The sequence below is a fragment of the Trichomycterus rosablanca genome, chromosome 22 (genome assembly GCF_030014385.1).
Source record: "Trichomycterus rosablanca isolate fTriRos1 chromosome 22, fTriRos1.hap1, whole genome shotgun sequence".
Taxonomy (NCBI): domain Eukaryota; kingdom Metazoa; phylum Chordata; class Actinopteri; order Siluriformes; family Trichomycteridae; genus Trichomycterus; species Trichomycterus rosablanca.
Window position 1 is genome coordinate 736,424 of NC_086009.1, and position 22,620 is coordinate 759,043.

Sequence of the window (22,620 nt, forward strand, 5' to 3'; positions counted from 1 at the left end):
TACGACCGTCGTCAGCACACAGCACACGCGGAGCCGTTTCGAGTAGAGTCTCCTTTTTTCTGTCGCGCTGTACCGGACCGGCTGTTTAACTCGGAATAACGGGAACAGTACGGGAAGTTGAACCCGGTTAGAAAAACAAGAGCGACGGGGATCCAAAGCGGAAAATAAACGGAACGAATCTCCTCTAAACTCATCCGAAAAGAAGAAGCGGTGTATCCTCGCGCGATGGAGGCGGCGCGAGACGCTGCGCCTGACTCGTGGGAGCAGGAGCTCGAGGCCCCGGTGCGCGCGCTCTCCGGTCTGAACGTGAACGCGGCCGAGTTCGTGCCCACCTTCCTTCAGATGGACAGCGGGCCGAAGAGCGCTGATGATGCGGGTAAGAGTTCACTCACAGCGCCGCGAACACGGAGCTTTTTTGACTCAGTCCCGTTAGCTCGTTAGCACGCTGTGCTATGCTATGCTATGCTAAGCTAAGCTAGGATAGCGCCGAAAGTTGCGAGTTCTCTCAAAGTGTGTGGCTAAGCTAACAGGCTAACCGCACATTGTTAGTTAGCAGCCGTGCTAACTTTACCTCAGGTTTATATCGAAAACTAGCCGGGTTATTTTCCTTCTCTGACTTAGCTTTGCGGCTAACCGAGCTAAATCTGAAATCTGGCACTCTATACTACACACTTCTGTACTTATTAGTATGTGACAGTGTTTAAATCGGTACTAATTCGGTGTAGTTTGTAGTACTATACTAGTAAGTGTGCGATGAGACGCAGCCTGAATCACCGTTGGTCAGTCACTTCCAGCCGGACCGAACACAAGGCTGGGCGGAGGTGTTAATCAGGTCGGACTGTTAGAAAGGAAAAAAAGATTAAGTGAAGTTTAATTTTTTAATAAAACATCTAAATGTTCTATGATTACATACAGAACAGGGAATGGAAGTCTGTTCTCTGACTCGAAGGCAGTTACTGGACTAGTAATCAGAAGGTCGCTGGTTCAAGTCCCACCACCGCTGCCCTTGTTTGGCCCTTGAGCAAGGCCCTTGACCCTAAATTGTTCAGACTGTATACTGTCCCAGTACTGGAAGTCGTTTTAGATAAAGAATATAGAACCTAAAGAAGCAAACACAGCTTGTAAAGTTGTCTGTGCTTGTTTTATACCTTTCTTTGTTTTTACCTCGACTTAAATATTTAAAAGTCGTGATAATTTAAGAAAGAATAATAAGTTAAATGTTTGGAAGACGGTTATTTGTTATTGTTAAATCAGGCGTGTCAAAACTTTTTCCCCAAAAAGAGCTAGACTTGGGTTGGGGTGAGAACCTCTGACCACTGTCCTACACGTATGTACATGTTTGTGTTAGAAAATAATATTACATTTCCTTAATACAACATCCAAATGTTCTATGAATACGTACAGAGCAGGGTCACCTCTGACCACAGTCCTACACATATCACACTTTAAATAAATTCCAATTAAATTTAAGTAAAACATGAAATGTGATCGGGGTGTCCAGACTTTTCTGCTTTTAGATGTAATTATCAAATCCATCGCTCATGTAGCAGCAACACAATGCATATAAACACACACACACACGGATTAAAAGCTTCACTTCTCGTCTGCGTCAAACATCCAGTTTGCAAAAAGCAGTGTTCGGTGTCGGAAACTGCTCATCTGGGATCGTTATCACGTCAGTGTTTATCGTCTACACAGAATAAGTGAGTCGAGTTGTGGGCAGAAACACCTTGTTGATTAAGATCAGATAAGAATAACCAGACTGGTTTGATCGGACAGCAGGGCAACAGTTGGCTGAATAGCTGCTGTTTACACCACAGCGGGGAGGATAGACAAGGACTGTGTGCTGCTAAATAAAAATAACATTCGGTTTAATTTGTTTTCATGACATTAATGTGCAAAATGGCTTATAAAAAGATGCACCCCTGCATCCTCAGGTGGGGTGCATAATTCGCCATAACGATGAGGTTAAGGTGCGTGGAACATCCACAGCTCTGCTCCACATTTAAACATCAACCGCTGTATGTTGCAAACCAATATTTCTATAAATGAATTCTTTATCTGTTCTATTTTCTTCACAGCTCCTGAAAATGACGCCAGCGTTGAGGTCTCGGAACCTGAAGGTGAGTACAATTCCATCCCCTGTTCCAAAATAATCGGATCAGCGGCGCGGTACCGACGAGATTACCTCCTTTTCATCGTCCTCCTGCCTGTTTTATATACGCCATACGGCCAAAAGTATGCGGACGCCCCTCAAAACGGTTGCATGTAGCTGTTATTGGATAGATCCATCACTAACAGGTGCATAAAAATTACATGATTTTAACATTATGGCAGAACGGTTTAAGGAAGTCCCGTTCTAAGCTGTATAAACACTGCTCCTTGTGAACGCTCAACCCCACTCGACACTTTTGGGATGGATATATCTTAGATTGTGAGATTTTCCAACACTCAAGAATTATTCATCCCAAAAGTGTTGAGTGTTCACCAGGGCTCTGTGTATAGAGCTTAGAAGGGGACTTCCCCAAACTGTTGCCATAATATTAAAAGCCTATCATTCGATCCACTTCTAAGCGATGGATGCTCCAGAAACCTGTACGTGCAGTCGCTAGGAGGGGCGTCCGCAAACTTTTGGCAGGGGTAGCTCAGCGGTTAAGGTACAAGGGCTAGCGTTCAGAAGGTTGCTGGTTCAAGCCCGACATCTGCCAGCTTGCCACAGTTGGGCCCCTAAACAAGACCCTCAATTGCTTGCGTCTGGCTAAGTGTTGAAAATGTAAATGGGCACAAATTCCCACAGACACATTCCCTACTTGTACATGAAATTAAAGCAACAAAGGAAAGACGGAGCGATTCGAGCTCATGGGTGTCCCAGTACGTTTATGTATATATTTTTTTTGGGGGGGTTTATCAGACTACACGTAATAGCACCCTATACCTAACGTATATGCAGCAGCTGTACAGAAATCCCAGAGTAGTGGTTCTAAACAATGGATTCATCCCAGCTCACTATGCGGTACTAATCCCATCTGAATACAGCTGTAGAATTCGACCGGTCCTGACTCGTCCTGCTGTTTGTTTACGTCTCTTCTCGTTCGAGCGCGTGCGGCTGTAATTTGCTATAGAATTGAGTCGATTACGCCACGCCCCGTCGTGTCGGGTGGTGGAGGTCTGTGTTTAATCTGCATCAGCTGGAACACAAAGCAAACTTCCCTTTACCCTGAAGAGGTCGTTGGTAGGAAGTTCCCCTCTATAGGTCAGTCCGGTGGTCCAGCCCCACCATCACCAGCGAGCCCCTAACCTGAAGTTCCTGCGTTCGTTTACGTTACGCTGTCGTTGTGGTCGGTCCTGGCCGAGCTGTTGTGTGTAAACACCGGCGTGTGTTTGTCGTGGCAGCGTCTCCGCCCGTGGAGAACGGAGCCGGGGACGCCGAGCTGGCCGCCGAGGACGAGAGCTGGGATCAGAAGGGAGGGGAGGAGGACTCGCCCCAGGAGGAGGCCATGGAGGAGGACGAGGAGGCGCCCAAGCCCAAAGTGATTCCGCCTCAGCCGAACGCACCCAAGAAGGAGCACGTCAACGTGGTGTTCATCGGCCATGTGGGTGAGTACGGGTACTGAGTGACGCTTCCACTCCTGTTTATTAGATTGTTCTTGATTTTTGCTGTTACTGTAGCGCCTAGCTCATGGGATTGCTCTCAAGACCTTCTGATTAATGATCAACAGCAGTCTGGATTGTTAGTGCCTGTTTTATAACAAATGTGAGGGTGAGGGATCTATTAGATGTGGATCTGATGGTGAGGGATCTATTAGATGTGGATCTGATGGTGTGTGTGTGAGGGATCTATTAGATGTGGATCTGATGGTGAGGGATCTATTAGATGTGGATCTGATAGTGAGGGTGAGGGATCTATTAGATGTGGATCTGATGGTGAGGGTGAGGGATCTATTAGATGTGGATCTGATGGTGCGTGTGAGGGATCTATTAGATGTGGATCTGATGGTGCGTGTGAGGGCGAGGGATTTATTAGATGTGGATCTGATAGTGAGGGATCTATTAGATGTGGATCTGATGGTGAGGGTGAGGGATCTATTAGATGTGGATCTGATGGTGAGGGTGAGGGATCTATTAGATGTGGATCTGATGGTGCGTGTGAGGGTGAGGGATCTATTAGATGTGGATCTGATGGTGTGTGTGAGGGTGAGGGATCTATTAGATGTGGATCTGACGGTGCGTGTGAGGGCGAGGGATTTATTAGATGTGGATCTGATGGTGCGTGTGAGGGTGAGGGATCTATTAGATGTGGATCTGATGGTGTGTGTGAGGGTGAGGGATCTATTAGATGTGGATCTGATGGTGTGTGTGAGGGATCTGTTAGATGTGGATCTGATGGTTAGGGTGAGGGATCTGTTAGATGTGGATCTGATGGTGAGGGTGAGGGATCTGTTAGATGTGGATCTGATGGTGAGGGTGAGGGATCTATTAGATGTGGATCTGATGGTGTGTGTGAGGGATCTGTTAGATGTGGATCTGATGGTGCGTGTGAGGGTGAGGGATCTATTAGATGTGGATCTGATGGTGTGTGTGTGTGTGAGGGTGAGGGATCTATTAGATGTGGATCTGATGCTGTGTGTGAGGGTGAGGGATCTATTAGATGTGGATCTGATGGTGCGTGTGAGGGTGAGGGATCTGTTAGATGTGGATCTGATGCTGTGTGTGAGGGTGAGGGATCTATTAGATGTGGATCTGATGGAGGTTCCTCGTCGTTCATGTGTTGAAGGCAGCAGATCTGATCAGCATGAACACCCCACATAGTTTTTTGATGTATCTTGAAGTTCCTTTTCCAAAAAGTCACAGGTAACACCAAAAGTGTCGAGTTAGAACCGTGTTCCCGCTTTGAAGCCGTTACAGTGTGTGTGTGTTTACGTGCTGGTCCCGCTGCTGTTGTATAGTACACACACACACACACACACACACACACACACACACACGGTTGTGATACAGGCGTCCGTACAGATATGTGTACGATATGTGAGCAGGTCCTAGAGGTCATAATGTGAAAGGTGGATTAAAAAGAGCTTTTATTTAAAATCTGCATGCTTTCTTTACCTCCAGATGCTGGCAAATCGACCATTGGAGGACAGATCATGTGAGTAGCTGTGCTCTTTATGGAAATTATTAAGTTATCATACACCGACCAGGCATAACATTATGACCACCTTAATATTGTGTTGGTCCCTCTTTTGCTGCCAAATCAGCCCTGAAACTGTGCTGCTCTGTGTAGTCTGACACCTTTCTATCAGAACCAGCATGAACTTCTTCAGCAGTTTGAGCTTACAGGAGCTCGTCTGCTGGATCGGACCACACGTGCACCAGTGAGCCTCGGCCGGGACTGACCCCACAAGAGCTGCAGTTTTGGAGATGCTCTGACCCGTAGTCGTCTAGCCATCACAACTTGGCCCTCATTTTTCTGCTCCTTACATCAACTTTGAGGATAAAATGTTCACCTGCTGCCTAATATATCCCCCCCACTAACAGGAGCCGTGATGAAGAGATAATCAGTGTTATGCACTTCACCTGTCAGTGCTCATAATGTTCTACCTGCTCGGTGTATCTTTTATCTTCTTCAGGATTAATAAAGTAATGCGCCATCTACAGGCCATCCTTGGTATTACTGATTGAGCGTTTTAACTTGTAGTCTGTTTGTCAAAACTTAAATTAAATTTAAACCCCTGAAATCACACCTTTTTGTGAGGATAATAAGGAAAATAACTTCTTGCTGCTCTGTCTGTGTAATTGCGTATGTACAGCGAGCATTTTTCATCATGGTTTACTTTTGTCTTGTTTGTTCGCCTCAACCCTCAGGTATCTGACAGGCATGGTGGAGAAGAGAACGCTGGAGAAGTACGAGAGGGAAGCCAAGGAGAAGAACAGGGAAACCTGGTAATTAAACCCACGTGGAATATGATCGACCTGCGTACCAGGTCCGTGTTCCAGCCTGGACTATCGGAATGTGTCAGACCTGATGTTTGTCCGTGTTCCTCTCAGGTACCTGTCCTGGGCCCTCGATACCAACCAGGAGGAGCGAGACAAGGGTAAAACGGTGGAGGTGGGCAGGGCGTATTTCGAGACCGAGAAGAAGCACTTTACCATCCTCGACGCTCCGGGACACAAGAGCTTCGTCCCCAACATGATCGGAGGCGCCTCGCAAGCCGATTTAGCCGTGCTGGTGAGTCGGGCAAAAGTATTGGGACACCACTTCTAATTGTCGAACTCGTGTGAGTGCATGGCGTGTTCCTCCGTACATGCTCAGTCCTTCTGAGTTCATCCTGAATTAATCATCTGCGGCTGTCGGAGGCCCCTATACGTGTCCGGGGCAGGCATGTCTGTTTCCTCGCGCTCTGTTTTGACCCAGCGAGTGTTTGCAAATTGGGACAGTGCCCGAAGTAGACGACATATCTGTCAGTCTAGTAGATTTCAGTAGAGGGAGCTACTCGCTTAGGTCTAGAGGCTCATTTAGGTGGTTGAAAAGACACCAGACTTGCTAGAAATCTACAAGGACGTACAGACATGTCCAGCTTTTCACAGGTAATGACTTGAGGCAGGGTTCGAACCCAGATCCTCGGTACCCTGGAGCTACCCGCCATCGTTGGGCCATGTTGTAGCCTAGTGGTTAAGGTACTGGACTAGTAACCAGAAGGTTGCTGGTTCAAGCCCCATCACTGCCAGGTTGCTGCTGTTTGGCCCTTGACCCTCAGTTGCTCATGACTGTGTACTGTAACTGTATTGTGAGTCGCTTATCGACCCTGGACAGGGCGCCACCGAGCCATCGACTAATACAGTAGACCGCAGCTGCGCACGGTGGCCAAGTGGGTAGCACTGTCCTTTCTGTGTGGGGTTTGCATGTTCTCCCCGTGTCTGTGTGGGGCTCCGGTCACAAATAAGAAGTGCTCACCTCTCGTTCCTTCTCCAAATCGTCGCCTTGCAGGTGATCTCGGCCCGTAAGGGGGAGTTCGAGACGGGATTTGAGAAAGGAGGCCAGACGCGAGAGCACGCCATGCTGGCCAAAACGGCGGGGGTCAAGCACCTGATCGTCCTCGTCAACAAGATGGACGACCCCACCGTGAACTGGAGTTTGGAGAGGTGAGGAGGATGGGTGGTGCCGCTTTTTAACCAAGCTGGGTGACCCCCGAGTCACCTCGAAGGAACCCGAGTATCCGCTGACGGTGGTTCCCTTCATCCGCAGGTACGAGGAGTGCAAGGAGAAGCTGGTGCCGTTTCTGAAGAAGGTGGGCTTCAACCCTAAGAAAGACATTCATTTCATGCCATGTTCGGGACTCACCGGGGCCAACCTGAAGGAACCGGTCGAGCACTGCACCTGGTACACGTAAGTACAGCGCGGTACCGATCGGGGACGACCAATCACCGGTCAGGTATGATCAAATGAACTAATGTAATTATTTATCCCCTACAGAGGTTTACCGTTCATTCCACATCTGGACAACTTGCCAAATTTGAACAGATCCAGTGACGGACCAGTGAGATTACCGATCGTGGATAAGTACAAGGTGAGCTCGGTATAGATATACGTGCGGTATATTATAGGTGTACGTATAACAGTGTTGATATAATGATCTCGGGTCTCTCCAGGACATGGGCACGGTGGTTTTGGGCAAACTGGAGTCCGGAAGCATCAGCAAAGCCCAGCAACTCATAATGATGCCCAACAGGGTAAGACCTACACACACATTATTATTATTACGACTCAGTGCGGCGCCTTGATCAGCCAGCAGAGGGCGTAATTGCTGCAGTTATGAGGAATCCCTGTTTAGTCAATGTCCCACCCTTCTGTGTATTTATGCCTTCTGTGTGTGTGTGTGTGTGTGTGTGTGTGTAGCACACCGTAGAGGTCCTGAGCCTGCTCTCGGACGACGTCGAGACGGACGACGCCGGGCCCGGGGAGAACCTCAAGCTCCGGCTCAAAGGCATCGAGGAGGAGGAGATCCTGCCCGGCTTCATCCTCTGTACCTCGGAGAGCCTCTGCCATTCCGGACGCACCTTCGACGCTCAGGTGAGGGTTTTTTTTTTTTTTACTGCCGCCGTTACGACCTCTGCTGGCCGATTGAGGCATTGCACAGAAGTGAGGGAAAGTGGAGATCTGTGTGACTCTCCGTGCACGATACGGATCTCCGAATGAACCCGTCTGGCGCAGAATGAAAAGAAGCAATCGCGCGCTGCACGCGTGTCGGAGGGGGCGCGTGTTAGTCACGACCCTCCTCGGTCAGGAGCGGAGGTGAAATACCGTCAGGGGAATTGGATATGACTAGATCAGGAGATCAGGTCAGCCAGATCCCTGAGCCGTCTGTGTTCTCCTTTCCAGATCGTCATCATCGAACACAAGTCCATCATCTGTCCGGGATACAACGCCGTCCTGCACATTCACACCTGCATCGAGGAGGTGCAGATCACGGTAAAAACTGCGTCTCCCATGATTCTCTCCGTCTCTGTCTGTCTATTTTAAAGCTTTTGATTTACGGTCTGTGTTGTGGGCGTGTCTCGCAGGCGTTAATCTGTCTGGTGGATAAGAAGTCGGGAGAGAAGAGCAAGACGCGACCCCGCTTCGTCAAACAGGACCAGGTGTGCATCGCCCGCCTCCGGACCGCAGGGACCATCTGCCTCGAGACCTTCAAAGACTTCCCTCAGATGGGCCGCTTCACCCTGAGGGATGAGGGTAGGTTCTCCCCACGCGTCCCTTCAGCACGATTTGGATCGGATGAGGCCATAAGGGTGGCGTCTCCACTATTAAAGGCCGGCTGTGTCTTTTTTTTCCACCTTTATTTCCTCATTTCCAGTTCCTCATTGTGAGCCCTGTGTCCAGTGTTGGGTTCCCACGCTGAGTTACATCAATTAAGGCCACACAATTGACCACAAACTTGTTGGGTGTCCCATTTCAGAGCTGTGGCTATAAATACAGATGCTTCCTCCTGTGGCTATACCAGTACCTATAACAAACCTGCTAACCAGGGTCCTTGCAGAGCGTTAGAAGACCCCCACCCACTTATTAGTCTCGTCTTTTCACCCAACCAGCAGACTGGTCATATTTTGTCTGCTGCACTGTCTGCGGGCGGCACGGTGGCTAAGCGGGTAGCACTGTCGCCTCGCAGCAAGAAGGTCCTGGGTTGGAGTTTGCGTGGGTTTCCTCCGGGTGCTCCGGTTTCCTCCCACAGTCCAAAGACGTGCAAGTGAGGTGAATTGGAGATACAAAATTGTCCATGACTGTGTGTGTAAACCTGTGAACTGATGAATCTTGTGTAATGAGTAACTGAATGTAACCAAAGTGTAAAACACCCTAATAAACAAACAAACAAGCACTGTCTGCACTGCCGATTGTGCCCGCTAGATGGCGCCCAGCCGACTGGCAGCAGAGCTGAGCTTTGAACCGGGGAGTTCCGAATCTCAGCTCTGGTGTGCTAGCGGAATATCCTGCTGTGCCACTTGGGCATCTTAAAACTTTGACCTGCAATCATGTGAAGGCCTGTCCAGATACTTTTAGACCCACAGTTTGTTTTTAATATTGAAATGATGTCACGGTTATTCGTGATTAGATGTAACGGTGGATTAATTCTCGTGTCCCTCCGGTGCAGGTAAGACCATCGCCATCGGGAAGGTGCTGAAGCTGGTAGCTGAGAAGGACTGAGAGCTTCGGCGGGCGAGTAGCGGAGCAGCAGCCGAGCATGGAGGAGAGTTGGGCGTTGCGGCAGGAGCAACACGTTCCCGGCCTTCCTGCCCTCCTGAAGATCAGCTCACCAGAAACCCACCTTGTCTAACAAACCAACAAATCTGTTTTTAAAGCAAACGAAAAAATTATAATAATAATTTCAGTCCTACCACACGTGTCAAGCTTTCTCATATTGAGAGCTCAGCAGTGCCATTTTTGTTTCGGTTTCCCCCTCGCCAGACTCCAGAGACGGTTGCGTTTTGTCGTCGTTTCTATCCGGACGCGGGATGCCGCGGCGGCAGAACACACTCCGATACCGCGTGGACCAGAGTGCGCTCGCGTGACCCTCAAGTCTGAAACGATTCACCGGCCGAAACCGAAACGTTGATTATATGGGTCGTTATCGTCTCTCTTTGCTTAAACACACTTTGGTTTTTCTTCTCGTAGCGTTCCTGCCACGTGCACGGGTGCTCCTCACATGTTATTAAAGCAACTTCTATGACAATAAAATATTAAATTGGGGAAATGATACGACTCCTGTTGCCTGGACTCACTTTCTTTTTTCTTTATTTATTTTGACTGTAAATGTGTTGTGCTGTGAAAATGCGTTATAACCACTAACCGATCGTTGCGAGTCTGTAAAAGGGCCCACCAGTGCTCAGATGTGCAGCTTGTGAGTTCCAGTCTCAGCTCTGCTACTGGCTGGTTGATGAATCGAAGGCATTTCTCATTATTGCTGCGATTGTGACCTCTGCTGGCTGGTCGAGGTGCTGCATGGTTGAGGAGATGGTGAATAATGGAGAGCAGTGCGAGAGTCTTAATACGTGATACCCACGTCATGCTGGTGAAAAGAAGCGGTTGGCTGTAGCATGTGTCTGAGCAGTACAGGGAACTGGATATGACTAGATCAAGAGAAGGGGAAAATGCATTATAATTTGGTTGTAATGTTGATCATTGACCAGCAAAACCATGACAAATTCAGTAGCTGAGGCTTCATTCACATGATAGCTGGGGAAAACCGCTTTGCTCTGATGTGCCGCGTTTCCTATGGAGTGAGACGCTACCCTTTTGCTTATTTACAGAAGGCGACCCCACGTTTCCTGTTCCTGGACTCGCTTGATGGTAAGTTGATGATGGCGTTTTGATGGTAAGTGTGTCGATCTGTGCTCACTAGTTCACTTTCTGTCTGTTTGAACTGGAACTGCACGAGTTTCAAATACATTTGCATCCAAAACCAGCTTGACTTAAACCTGCTCGGCCATGCAAACGCTTCCAAACTGCATGCAAAGCAGCAGGGCCTTCTGGGTAAAGTCTGCACTGTATGCAACCCTTCCTGGCTGTATCTTCATCCACCTGCGCAGGTGCCCACTCTGACCACGTGGCATCTCTCTTAGATTTATTATTCAAAAGAATAATATGCTTCTAAGTTTGTGGTTCAGTTTAGGGAAGGCCCTTTCCTGTTCCAGCATGATTGTGCCCATGCGGATAAAGCAAGCTTTAAAAAGACGTGGTTTGATGACTGGAACTTGAATGTAGATGGTCAACTTAATATTAAAGGCCCTGATTTGTAAGGATTGTCCAGTAGGTTTGCAGCTGTACAGTATTTTGTACGTTGTATTTCCATCCAGGCAAAAGGCTCGGTTGATTCCTAAAAAATAGCACAAATGCTCTTTTGGTGCATCACCCAGGGTTAAGGGTTTTATATGCAGTCTGTGTTCATGGGCGGCTCTGGACCCACAGTGGCTGTACAGCGGGTATTTATGATGCCAACCAAGCATCTTTGACTTACATTTCACTTGTACAACAACAATACTGCTACGGTCGGCACAGTGGCTAAGGGTAGCACTGTCATCTCACAGCAAGAAGGTCCTGGGTTCGATCCTCGGGTGGGGAGGTCCGGGTCCTTTCTGTGTGGAGTTTGTATGTTCTCCCCGTGTCTGCGTGGGTTTACTCCGGGTGCTCCGATTTCCTTCCACAGTCCAAAGACGTGCAAGTGAGGTGAATTGGAGACACTAAATTGTCCAAGACCGTGTTTGACATAATCTTGTGTAATGAGTAACTACCGTTCCTGTCATGAATGTAACCAAAGTGTAAAACATGACGTTAAAATCCTAATAAAACAAAAACAAACAAAACAATACTACTACTGATACTACTAGTAATAATAATTGTTACTAAAATTTGGTTCCTAAATTAGTGCTTTACATAAAATATAATACAAACAGTAATAAAATCATTTATAATTAGAATCTATGTAAATGACTATTGTATATTATAAAAACATTTAAATGTAGTTAATCTTAATGCACTGTTCATTAATTATAAATTAGAAAATTGGTTCCTTTTCTGCCCTCTAGTGCTTAATAGTAAGATTGCCTATAAACACTAGTAACCGACTCGACCAATCAGACGCTCTCAACAATGATTCTTCATTACAAACGGTCCAATCACGATCCGCCTCATGACTTCATCCTCGGGCTCTTCGAACGTCGCTGATCTACAAATCATAGTTCTGCTTGTCTGAGTTTGTGTATGATTTGTAGATCTGTGAATTCCGAGGCCGTTCCGCTGTGGTACTCGAACCCACCTCGGTTTGTTGTAGAAGAGCTGAGAGGACCGTGAGAGGATTTTCTTTTGTCTCAAAGTCGCAGCTCGATCACTTTTACGGTTTACGGTTTTAATTTAATCGATGTTTACTTGATTAAAACGTGGATTTTAGTGCCGCGGGAGAGTTTGAGGGAGAGAAAGTCGCTGCCGGAGTAGTTTGAGGATCCGTCCGTAAAGCAGAAGTGAGTCGCGAGCGCTTTAGCTCTAACGGCTAACTCTTACTTTTACACTTTATTATTATTAATATTTATATCATCTATAAAACCTGGATCACCTTGTTGGTGTAGTTTGAATTACTTTTGTTTGTTGTTTGTGTAAAGAAATGAAACGACGCTGCGTATTAGGTCACAAATCCACTCCTGGAATCATTACGGTGGAGTGAACGTGTAGGGCTGTGCGGTATGACGGTGTTCTGAAATATCGCGATATAACCGGTTAGGAGTTACAAGTTTACATACAGTTTAAATTTTACTCGTTTTTGCATCTTTTCTTTGTTCCGTGATGGAACTTTTGGGATTTGAACTACTTATAAGCACTTTTAATCACTTCATTTATTTCACTTTGGGGCGGCGCGGTGGCGCGGTGGGTAGCACTGTCGCCTCACGGCAACAAGGTCCTGGGTTCGATCCCCAGGCGGGGCGGTCCGGATCCTTTCCGTGTGGAGTTTGCATGTTCTCCCCGTGCCTGCGTGGGTTTCCTCCGGGTGCTCCGGTTTCCTCCCACAGTCCAAAGACGTGCAAGTGAGGTGAACTGGAGACACTGAATTGTCTACGACTGTGTTCGATATGACCTTGTGTAAGCAGTAACGACCGTTCCCGTCATGAATGGAACTAAAAGTGTAAAACATGACGTTATAATCCTAATAAACAAGTAAATAAATATTTCACTGTGGTTTGTATTTCAGTCCCGGCTGCTGCACTGGGAACAGATATGGGTGACTCTGAGGTGCCGGCGTTTTCATCCATCGAAGAAGAGCGAGACTACTGGAGGGAGCAAGCAGCTCAGCACAAACAGGGGTACTGCACCAGATTCAGACTGGTTTCACACTACATTTACCTTCAAACCTCTGTCCATGCTCAACGTTTTAGTAGGGGCGGTAAATCGGACACGATTGGGTATGTCTGGGGGGCGGTGGCCGAACAGCCAAGCCATTGGAAGGTGCGCTGATCAGTGCGCTCGCTCTCAGTGCCGGTCCCGAGCCCGGATAAAAATAGGTGGGTGGCGTCTGGAAGGTCATCCGGTGTCGTGTTCCTGTCATGGCACATCAGCCCTGTAACACCATCAGTAAAGTTCTTCTGGGGGTTGCATGGAGTTATGGTGATGCTTCACAGCAGCAGGGCCTGGCAACCTGGTCAGTATCAGTGAGCAAAATAAATGTAAATAAAGGACTATTGGTAATATTGGATAAGAAAGCTGCTCCTCTGTCAGTAAGCTTGAATCACAATGACTTTGAATAGAATTCTAATAGAATTCGTCATGTATTTTAATTGATTTGTGATTGATAGGGCTGAAGAGGCTCGTGAGGAGCTGCAGGAGTTCCAGCAGATGAGTCGCGATTACGAAGCCGAACTGGAGACCGAACTGAAGCAGTGTGAAGCGCGGAACCGCGAGCTGCTAACGGCTAACGACCGGCTAGGCATGGAGCTGGAAACCTACAAGGTAGGCTCGGAATGGGCTCCCAGTTTGCGTGTCCGCCAAGACGGCATCAGTCGCTGAATATCATCCCAGATAAATACACAAAGCTTCGTGTAAACTGGACAGGCTGGACGTGACCAGTGGGGGGTAGAAAGTGGCTCAAGACGTACGTCCATTTCAAAACTATCGAGATTATCGGGTCCTGTGAACACCCGGAGCCTCAGATATTTAAGCTCCTTGGGCTTCATGGTTTGGTTTTGTCAGTGTAAATTGGGGGACCCGGGTGTGCCTTACCAAATCACTGTATGTCCAATCAATCCACAGGTCCGATAGGAGTCCGGCTGACCTCCCCAGCACAATTTGTGTATTTATCTGGAATATCGTCCCAGTTAAATACACAAAGCTTTGGCCCTCTTTGATTACTGGGTAAACTGGAAATCTGTTTGTGTGTGGAAAGGTTTACGAATGCATTTAAAAGGATTTAGGACCCCACTGAGCCACAGTCAGTCACTGTCTCTTTAAAAAATCCGAATCTGCCCATCTGGTGCAGAATCTAATGTTGAATCTGAGTTGTGCTGTTGACCAGCCGGGCACCTACACAGACACGATGGGCCTCGTGTCCGTGCGGAAGGAGGGACCTCGTTGCTGCAGTTACGAGGCGCCTGGACAAGGGACGGTTGATTGCAGAATTGCGGGGGGGATTGTGTGGCTGGAGGGGCGAGGAGAACGGTTGCAACTGGGAGCCTCGACCAAAGCAGGATTCCCTGGGGGAACCGATCGGTCCTCATCCGACTTTGGTGATCTGGAATCTGGATCATCTAACCAAGGGTCTTATTATGCCTGGAGAAGCAAATGCAGCGTTTTCTAGTAGGATAATGGTACCAGTATCTAAACACACAGGCTAGATGTGATCAGTGGGGGGCAGATTATCGAGATTATCGGGTCCTGTGAACACTCAGAGCCTCAGATATTTAAGCTCCTTGGGCTTCATGGTTTGGTTTTTTGTCGGTGTAATTTGGGGGACCCGGGTGTGCCTTACCAAATGACTGTGTGTCTGGTCAGTCCGGGGTGCAACAGGTCTGATAGGAGTCCAGCTGACCTCTTGCCGCATCTCAAGCAAACACAGTTTGATTAAGTGGTCAATCTCTAATGAATCGTATGGAAATGAATGAATGAGGTTTTATTCGTTATTTTTATCCAGCTGGGATCTCATGATGGTTTTGGCTTTAGGCTGAAGGCTTTTCAACTGGTTTGATCTGGAGTGTAAAACTGGAAACGCCACATTTCACTTCAAAGCACTTTTAATACAATTGTTTTTTGTTGGATTTTGTTGTTGTGGTTAAATGTTGAACTATATTTGAATTGTCCTGTTCAGTATTTTGGGGGTGAAGGTTCGGTCCCTATTGTGTGTTTGTGTACATGCCATGAAAGCAGCATGAAAGTGTTTAGCATTAGCCTCTGATCTCTTCAGTCGTGTTTGCTCACTGGTGCGTCATCCCCTCCAGGGCCACATTATTGTTTTATTTCTTTATCTTCTATTTGTTTATCTTTTCCTATTCTATTCAATCAAGTCATGTCCAATCTGAGCCTCTCTCTCTCTCTCTCTCTCTCTCTCTCTCTCTCTCTCTCTCTCTCCCCTCGATTCAGGAGGGCTGTAGCTGTCTGAGTGAGTTAGTGAGTGAATGAGTGAGTCAGTGATTCAGTGTGTGGGTCAGTGAGTTGGTGAGTCAATGAGTGATTCAGACAAGTAAGTGATTCTGTCCAATAAGTGATTCTGTCCAATAAGTGATTCTGTCCAATAAGTGATTCAGTCAGTAAGTGATTCAGAGACAAAAGAGATTCAGTCCGTAAGTGATTCAGACACAAGTGATTCTGTCCAATAAGTGATTCAGACAAATAAATGATTCAGTCAGTAAGTGATTTGGTCCAATAAGTGATTCAGTCAGTAAGTGATTCAGTCAGTAAGTGATTCAGACAAATAAGTGATTCAGTCAGTAAGTGATTTGGTCCAGTAAGTGATTCAGTCAGTAAGTGATTCAGACAAATAAGTGATTCAGTCAGTAAGTGATTTGGTCCAGTAAGTGATTCAGTCAGTAAGTGATTCAGACAAGTAAGTGATTCAGACAAATAAGTGATTCAGTCAGTAAGTGATTTGGTCCAGTAAGTGATTCAGACAAGTAAGTGATTCAGACAAATAAGTGATTCAGTCAGTAAGTGATTTGGTCCAGTAAGTGATTCAGTCAGTAAGTGATTCAGACAAGTAAGTGATTCAGTCAGTAAGTGATTTGGTCCAGTAAGTGATTCAGTCAGTAAGTGATTCAGACAAGTAAGTGATTCAGTCAGTAAGTGATTCAGACGAGTAAGTGATTCAGACAAATAAGTGATTCAGTCAGTGATTCAGTCAGTAAGTGATTCAGACAAGTAAGTGATTCAGACAAATAAGTGATTGTCAGTAAGTGATTTGGTCCAATAAGTGATTCAGTCAGTAAGTGATTCAGACAAATAAGTGATTCAGCCAGTAAGTGATTCAGTCAGTAAGTGATTCAGACAAATAAGTGATTCAGTCAGTAAGTGATTCAGACAAATAAGTAATTCAGTCAGTACGTGATTTGGTCCAGTAAGTGATTCAGTCAGTAAGTGATTCAGTCAGTAAGTGATTCAGTCAGTAAGTGATTGAGGCAAATAAGTGATTCAGTCAGTAAGTGATTCAGTTCAATGTCAGTGAGTCAGTGAATGAGTCTGTCTGATCTGTCTTGCTCTGAGATGAATTGGTACTCTGTCCAGACTGTATTCACAACTCACCCAGAGTTTCCAGATGCACCACGACCCTGATCAGGATACAGCAGTTCTTAAAGGCAGATGAATGAATGAAGCTTGTGTGTTTTTCTGTATTTTACTTGTTAGTGAGAATTCTTAACCCCTTGTCTGTGTCTTAAATCGTTTATAAACGTTTTCTGGTTATTGGCATCTGTTAGTGATCATTGATTATTTTATTTAATCTTTAGTTAGTTGTCAGTTTGAGAAGCTGGTTTCAGTAAGTGCTCGACTGACCGCTGAGCTGCTGTGGCCGAGCGCCGCCGAGAAGGTCAGTGTGTTGTGCAGTGCTGGAACCGATAGTTCTTGGTGTTATCAGGCTGGACGTCGCTGAAAGCCATTTACAGTCACGCAGTGAGAGGAGAACAACGGGGCCGATTGTGGCGCTTAGAAGCAGCTGACGCTTTCATGCGGGTTTGTTCTTTGGAAGGAAACGAGCTGTTCTGTTGACTAGATCAGCTGTGTGATGGGTGTCGTGTCTTCTCCTCGAATAACATGATTAATCACATTCGAACTCGCGTAATCACAGCAAGAGCAATAACAGCAGCGTCCATGATGGTAACATACTGGTCAACCTTTACTGTATAGAGCCTAAAGTGACTATCTGGACACGCCTTGTTTTTTTCATTCCCAAGTTTGGAAGTGTTTTGGTGCCCAAAGCGCACATTTGTACCACAAAAAAGAAACCAGTCGTGCCATATATTTACACAATGCACCACAAAATCCTTCATTTTTGAGCAATAACAGAAGATAGTACTGGGAGTCTGGACCAAAACAGGATTCCCTGGAGGAACCGATCGGTCCTCATCCAACTTTGGTGATAGGGAATCTGGATCATCTAAACAAGGGTCTTATTATGTCTGGAGAAGCAAATGCAGCATTTTCTAGTAGGATAATGGTACCAGTATCTAAACACAGGCTGAATGTGGTCAGTGGGAGGTAGAAAGTGGCTTAAGACGTACTTCCATTTGTGAGCAATAACGAAAGATTGTAGTGGGACTGTTTTCCAACAGTTTTTTCCTCACTTTGTCTGCTTATGTCCCACCAGGAGAAGTATGAGACTCAGCACTCGGAGGCGTACAGAAGCATTTCTACTCTGGAGGGAGAGTTAGCAGAGACCACAGCCATCAAAGACCAGTTGCATAAATACATCAGAGAGCTGGAGCAGGCCAACGATGACCTGGAGAGAACCAAACGGTGTGTGAGGAACAGAGCGGCGTTTATTTATATTTGTTTGATTACCCGGGGTTTGAGACCAGGGTGGATCTTGTGTTAGGGTGTTTTGTTGACGAGAGATTGATCAATAAAAACATACGTTCATGTCGTGTACGTTTCAGTGCCACCATCATGTCTCTCGAGGACTTTGAGCAGAGGATGAACCACGTCATCGAGAGAAACGCGTTCCTGGAGAGCGAGCTGGACGAGAAGGAGAACCTGCTGGAGTCGGTGCAGAGACTGAAGGATGAAGCTCGAGGTGCGAAGCTTTTTGTTCCGTGCTGCGCTCAGAGCTTCGGTGATGCTCGCTCATTTCCTGTGCGAGTTCCTGTTCTTTTAAATGCAGTAACGGAATAGATTTGGACTTCCTGTCATTCTGTGAAACTACAGTCCAGCTGATCGGCTCCGGAAATACCCGGCATGGCATAGCTGCCTAGTGTCACTCGGTTCACATAAAATCAGAATCAAACCTACCACTAGGTGTGCTACCATCCCACCTGATGTTCTGTTTCTCGATCAGTAAACCCTCGTCAGCGCGTGAATCTGATCTGAATCTGCATCAGTGTGGAATAAGCGTCAGATCCAGGGTTACAGCTCCACGTGTATCTGTGTTTATCTGGATTCTCCTCCCTGTTTCACTTTTAAACTTGTGTTACAGCTCCAGCTTCTGAGAAATGCTGAGAATCAGAATCAGCTTCTCCCAGAGTCTAAAACGCTTCTGGTTCAGAATAAAGCTTAACGTGGTTTAATGTAGTAAAAGAAGGAGACAGGAGCACTAAACTTCTCTTCATTATTACTGCTCATAAGTTCCTCCACTCATCACATTCCTCACTCGCTGTTTTACTACAATAAGTCACGCTAAGCTTTATTCGTACCGCCTCGTATCAAACAGTTCGTCTCATTGGAGGAGCTTTGAAAAGGTCAGCGAACAGCAAACGTTTAATCCTAATGATGATGATGATGATGGTGTGTTGTAGATCTGAGACAGGAGCTGGCGGTGAAACAGAAGCAGGATCGTAAACCTTCCCTCAGTGTATCAGTGGATGGAGAGAAGGTGGAGGCGACTCCATCACACACGCCATCGGCTCATTCATCCATCCTCACCACTCCAGCCAGAACCGCCGGGTCCAGCAGCGCGTTCAACACACCTCCCGCATCCTACAGCCGGAGTGAGTCCTCACGCACACACGCACACACACACACAGTGTGATGAAAATAATTCTCATTGTGTGCTTGTCGGACACCCCACTGATTCTGCTGTACTGTGTAATTCAGTCGAAGGTCTCACCGGGACGCCGCTGACCACCTCGGCACGGATCTCCGCCCTCAACATCGTCGGAGAGCTGCTCAGGAAAGTCGGGGTGAGTCTGCTAGCCGGTCATCACCGGACGATTTCCTTCTTTCTGCGTTCATCAGACCGTCCTTGATTATTTGTAACTTGTACTCTGTGTTCTTGGTATTTGTGTGCGTGTGCGTGTGTGTGCGTGTGATGTAGAATTTGGAGTCGAAGTTGGCCTCGTGTAGAGAGCTGCAGTTACAGGACAGGACGCCGAGCCGCTCGGGGGTCCAGAGTGCGCACAGTACACCGCGAGAACCTGCCGAGAACCAGGCCAGCGCCAACGGCTTCTACGATAAGGGGTAAGCTCATCTGTGTGGACAGATACCTACACACGCTATGTATTCTATATGAGCAAAAGTTTGTAGACACCCATTCTGATGATTGAGTTCAGTAATTTGGGCCACACCCGGCACTAACAGCATCGTCTCCAACTTTGCTCTTTTGGCATGATTGTGCTCGGGATGAACTGAAAGGTCTGTTAGACCAAACAGGCACAAATCCCCACCGCACTTAACCTAGCTCACTCTCTACACAGACACATTTCCCCTCATCCTACACTCCCGAGAAGAGAAGAGGGCGTGTCTAAATTCTTATAACCATTAAAATGCTCCCACTGAGGCACCTTAATTCTGAGTGATGATCTGACTGAATGACGAGGGAGCGCCCGACGCCTCCTCAGCGCTGAAGATCGATCCCAGCATTCAGTGCGGCACGACTCTTCTCACAAAAACTACAAACGTGCCGGACGAATCAGTGCAGAGCAACCAACAGAGTTCCTTTCTAATTTAAATAAATTCTGGTTGATGTGTAATCTGTATAAAGGTGTGATTATACGAGAGTGGTTTATTTGTAAATCGGGGCGTCAGGGAGAGTTGAAGTGTTTTCGGTACACCCATTGTCAGGTGTCCACATACTTTTGACCGTACAGACCATATAAGATTTATTCTCTTTCAGGCGTGTTCAGAATTAGATGCTGTTTCCTGATATATTTTCATGCATGATGCTTGTGTTTACAGGATGGTGAAGCGGTTGGATTTCGGGGCCAAAATCGTGTTGTGAGCGAGCCGCGCCTCTCCAGCGCGAATGAGTGACCGCCGCGCTTTTATAAACTTTTAACTAATGCGTCGTTTCCACTGACGTCCTCACATCCACTCTGCACTTGAAGAGTACGAACACGTGGACGCGTCTCACAGGGCTCTTCGTTTTCGTTGCTCTGTACTGGAGTCTCAGCGTCTCTGTGAGCAGATTGTATTTTTTATAAGGAGGGTTCGGGAGCACTAACACCTCCAGCTTAAGCAGGTTGGATTCATGTTTTTGTTTTGAGATTTCTGGTGTTCTGTCTGTATTTGTACGTTTTATCATCATCCCCTGCTGAAGACAAACCCTCTGTAGGGCGCTTACAGCTCTTCTTCTCTTCTGCACTGAGGAACGAGGGGTGGTTTTGTTTTGTTTTGGTTTTTTTAAATGTATTCCGGCATCAAAACCACTTCTAAACTCACTGGATTTATAAACCCCTGCCTTGGGCTGCGTCCCAAACGCTCGGTGTGGTCTCATTATCGTTCGATTTAACGATACAGAGTCCGGCTTTCTTCTGGCTCTTATTTAGGATGTAAAGGTTCATCTTGTACCGTCTCTTTATCCTGGTCAGGGATGAGGTGAGTCCGGCTTCCACAGAAGTACTCGGCGCACTGTCGGTCCATTGTGGGACGAGTTCCAAGACCAGCTATATTCTCAGTGGATGTCTAGAACCAGCATAGTTCTTATTTAGGCAAGCTGCATAACCCTGTAGTTCCTCGAATGGACAAAAGTATTGGGACACCCCTCCAAATATGTGGCACTAGTTTGGGAAAGGCAGTTTACTTTTTTTGCTTTAGTGTGTCTGTCCTCCTGAGCACAAAGCGAGCTCTATAAACACGTGGTTTGTCTAGTCATTTGACTCCAGTTTCTTACACAGAGCCCTGATCGCCATCCAACCCAACCGGTTTGGGATGAATTAATCCTGAATTGCAGTCAAGCATTTGTTTCCAATTGTAGTGGCTGAACTCAATGACTCGATTGACTGAGTGTGCACAAATTCCCACAGACACATTCCCTCAAGTCTTGTAGAAACACTTCCCAGAAGATTGGAAGGTATTAAAGCTACAAAAGAAAGAGGGAGCGATTTTAATATAAGCGCACATGGTTTTGGAACGGGATGTCCAACATGCTCACGGTCAGCTGTCCCAATACTTTTGTCCTTATAGTAAACAACTCGATGTGCTTTAGAAAAAAAATCCAAATAGTGTTTAGGATGAAGTCTCGTGTCTCTGATCTTTCTGTCGTATCAGAAGTTTGTTTGAGAACCAGACTTGAACTGGCAGGTGATTGGTTTCCTCCCTGTCGTGTCTCTTTATTGTGACGAGTCCAGGGTTTAAAAGTCATTTTAATACTTCAGTGAAGGGAATGAATGTTTTATGTTAAAATTAAAAATGTACAGAGGAATTAATCTGTGCTGTATTAGAGGGGATGGGTAGGAGGTGATGTACAAGGATCAAGCACATCAACGCTCATCTCAGGACTCGGGTACCAAAAACCTCTCTGCAGACGTCACCATAGTCCAGTGTGGGTTCTGTGTGTTTGTGTTCATCAGGCCACCGGTAATGGTTAAACACTGTGTGGTTCCTCGTGTACGTGTAGAACTGCAATACTCAGTCGGATGTGCAGAATAAATGCCCTAAAACAACCGGCTTGTGTGTCATCCATCATCTCTATTTTATTATGTATTTTATAAATAAGTAGCTGTTGCAACAGAGCTTTTCATTATAAGTAGTAGTATTTTTATTATTAGTGTTAGAGATAATAATTATAATTATATTGTTTTTATTAGCAGTAGTGCTTTTATAACTTAGTTGATAGTAGTAGCAGCAGTGTTAGTATTAACGGGACACTGATGCACTAACCAGGTGTCGCCAGTAGATGGCAGTAAAATCACAACACGTGTTTTGACAGTACAGAACACAACCACGCTTACAATACAATATATTGCTATATATTTTTATAACTTCTAATGATTTTGCTGTGATAAAAACAGCTAAATATAAAGCTTTTTTATAGCTCTAACAATAAATCATTTATCTTTAAATTAGCAGGAATAAAACATACACTTTCAAGACCGTGACCACTCACTCTCATGTGCTACTAAACCTTCACTGCAGTGAACAGTTTAGGAAAAAGCTGGAAATAGAACTTAACTTCTACTATAGTCTTATTGTACTCAAAATAACTATGATATGATCAAAAATAACATGACTGCCATAAA

At 46.3% G+C, this 22,620-nt stretch overlaps 2 protein-coding genes across 2 annotated transcripts; both read left to right on the forward strand.

Annotated features, from left to right (window-relative positions):
- The first annotated feature begins 32 nt into the window (after positions 1-32).
- Positions 33-10,246, forward strand: gspt1l (G1 to S phase transition 1, like). Its single transcript, XM_063018810.1, has 14 exons — positions 33-376; positions 2,082-2,123; positions 3,394-3,597; positions 5,110-5,143; positions 5,860-5,937; positions 6,043-6,223; positions 6,983-7,137; positions 7,241-7,381; positions 7,469-7,562; positions 7,645-7,725; positions 7,892-8,065; positions 8,375-8,464; positions 8,557-8,725; positions 9,639-10,246. Exons 1-14 carry the CDS (start codon positions 226-228, stop codon positions 9,689-9,691), a joined length of 1,647 nt encoding a protein of 548 aa, XP_062874880.1. The 5' UTR covers positions 33-225; the 3' UTR covers positions 9,692-10,246.
- A 2,060-nt stretch (positions 10,247-12,306) lies between these two features.
- nde1 (nudE neurodevelopment protein 1) lies at positions 12,307-22,044 on the forward strand. The gene is made up of 9 exons (XM_062984722.1): positions 12,307-12,501; positions 13,224-13,335; positions 13,825-13,978; positions 17,817-17,965; positions 18,106-18,242; positions 18,961-19,152; positions 19,259-19,344; positions 19,479-19,621; positions 20,339-22,044. The coding sequence occupies exons 2-9, from the start codon at positions 13,250-13,252 to the stop codon at positions 20,379-20,381; spliced, it is 990 nt and encodes a 329-aa protein (XP_062840792.1). The 5' UTR covers positions 12,307-12,501; positions 13,224-13,249; the 3' UTR covers positions 20,382-22,044.
- Positions 22,045-22,620: the final 576 nt, after the last annotated feature.

What these genes read in the sequence shown, in the direction of transcription:
- gspt1l (XM_063018810.1), top strand. Translation starts at nt 226, where the DNA reads ATGGAGGCGGCGCGAGACGCTGCGCCTGACTCGTGGGAGCAGGAGCTC. An exon ending in TGAGGTCTCGGAACCTGAAG is followed by an intron (nt 2,124 to 3,393) that starts GTGAGTACAATT and finishes TTGTCGTGGCAG; the next exon opens with CGTCTCCGCCCGTGGAGAAC. An exon ending in GAGCACTGCACCTGGTACAC is followed by an intron (nt 7,382 to 7,468) that starts GTAAGTACAGCG and finishes TATCCCCTACAG; the next exon opens with AGGTTTACCGTTCATTCCAC.
- nde1 (XM_062984722.1), top strand. Translation starts at nt 13,250, where the DNA reads ATGGGTGACTCTGAGGTGCCGGCGTTTTCATCCATCGAAGAAGAGCGA. An exon ending in TCCCGCATCCTACAGCCGGA is followed by an intron (nt 19,153 to 19,258) that starts GTGAGTCCTCAC and finishes TGTGTAATTCAG; the next exon opens with TCGAAGGTCTCACCGGGACG. An exon ending in AGCTGCTCAGGAAAGTCGGG is followed by an intron (nt 19,345 to 19,478) that starts GTGAGTCTGCTA and finishes CGTGTGATGTAG; the next exon opens with AATTTGGAGTCGAAGTTGGC.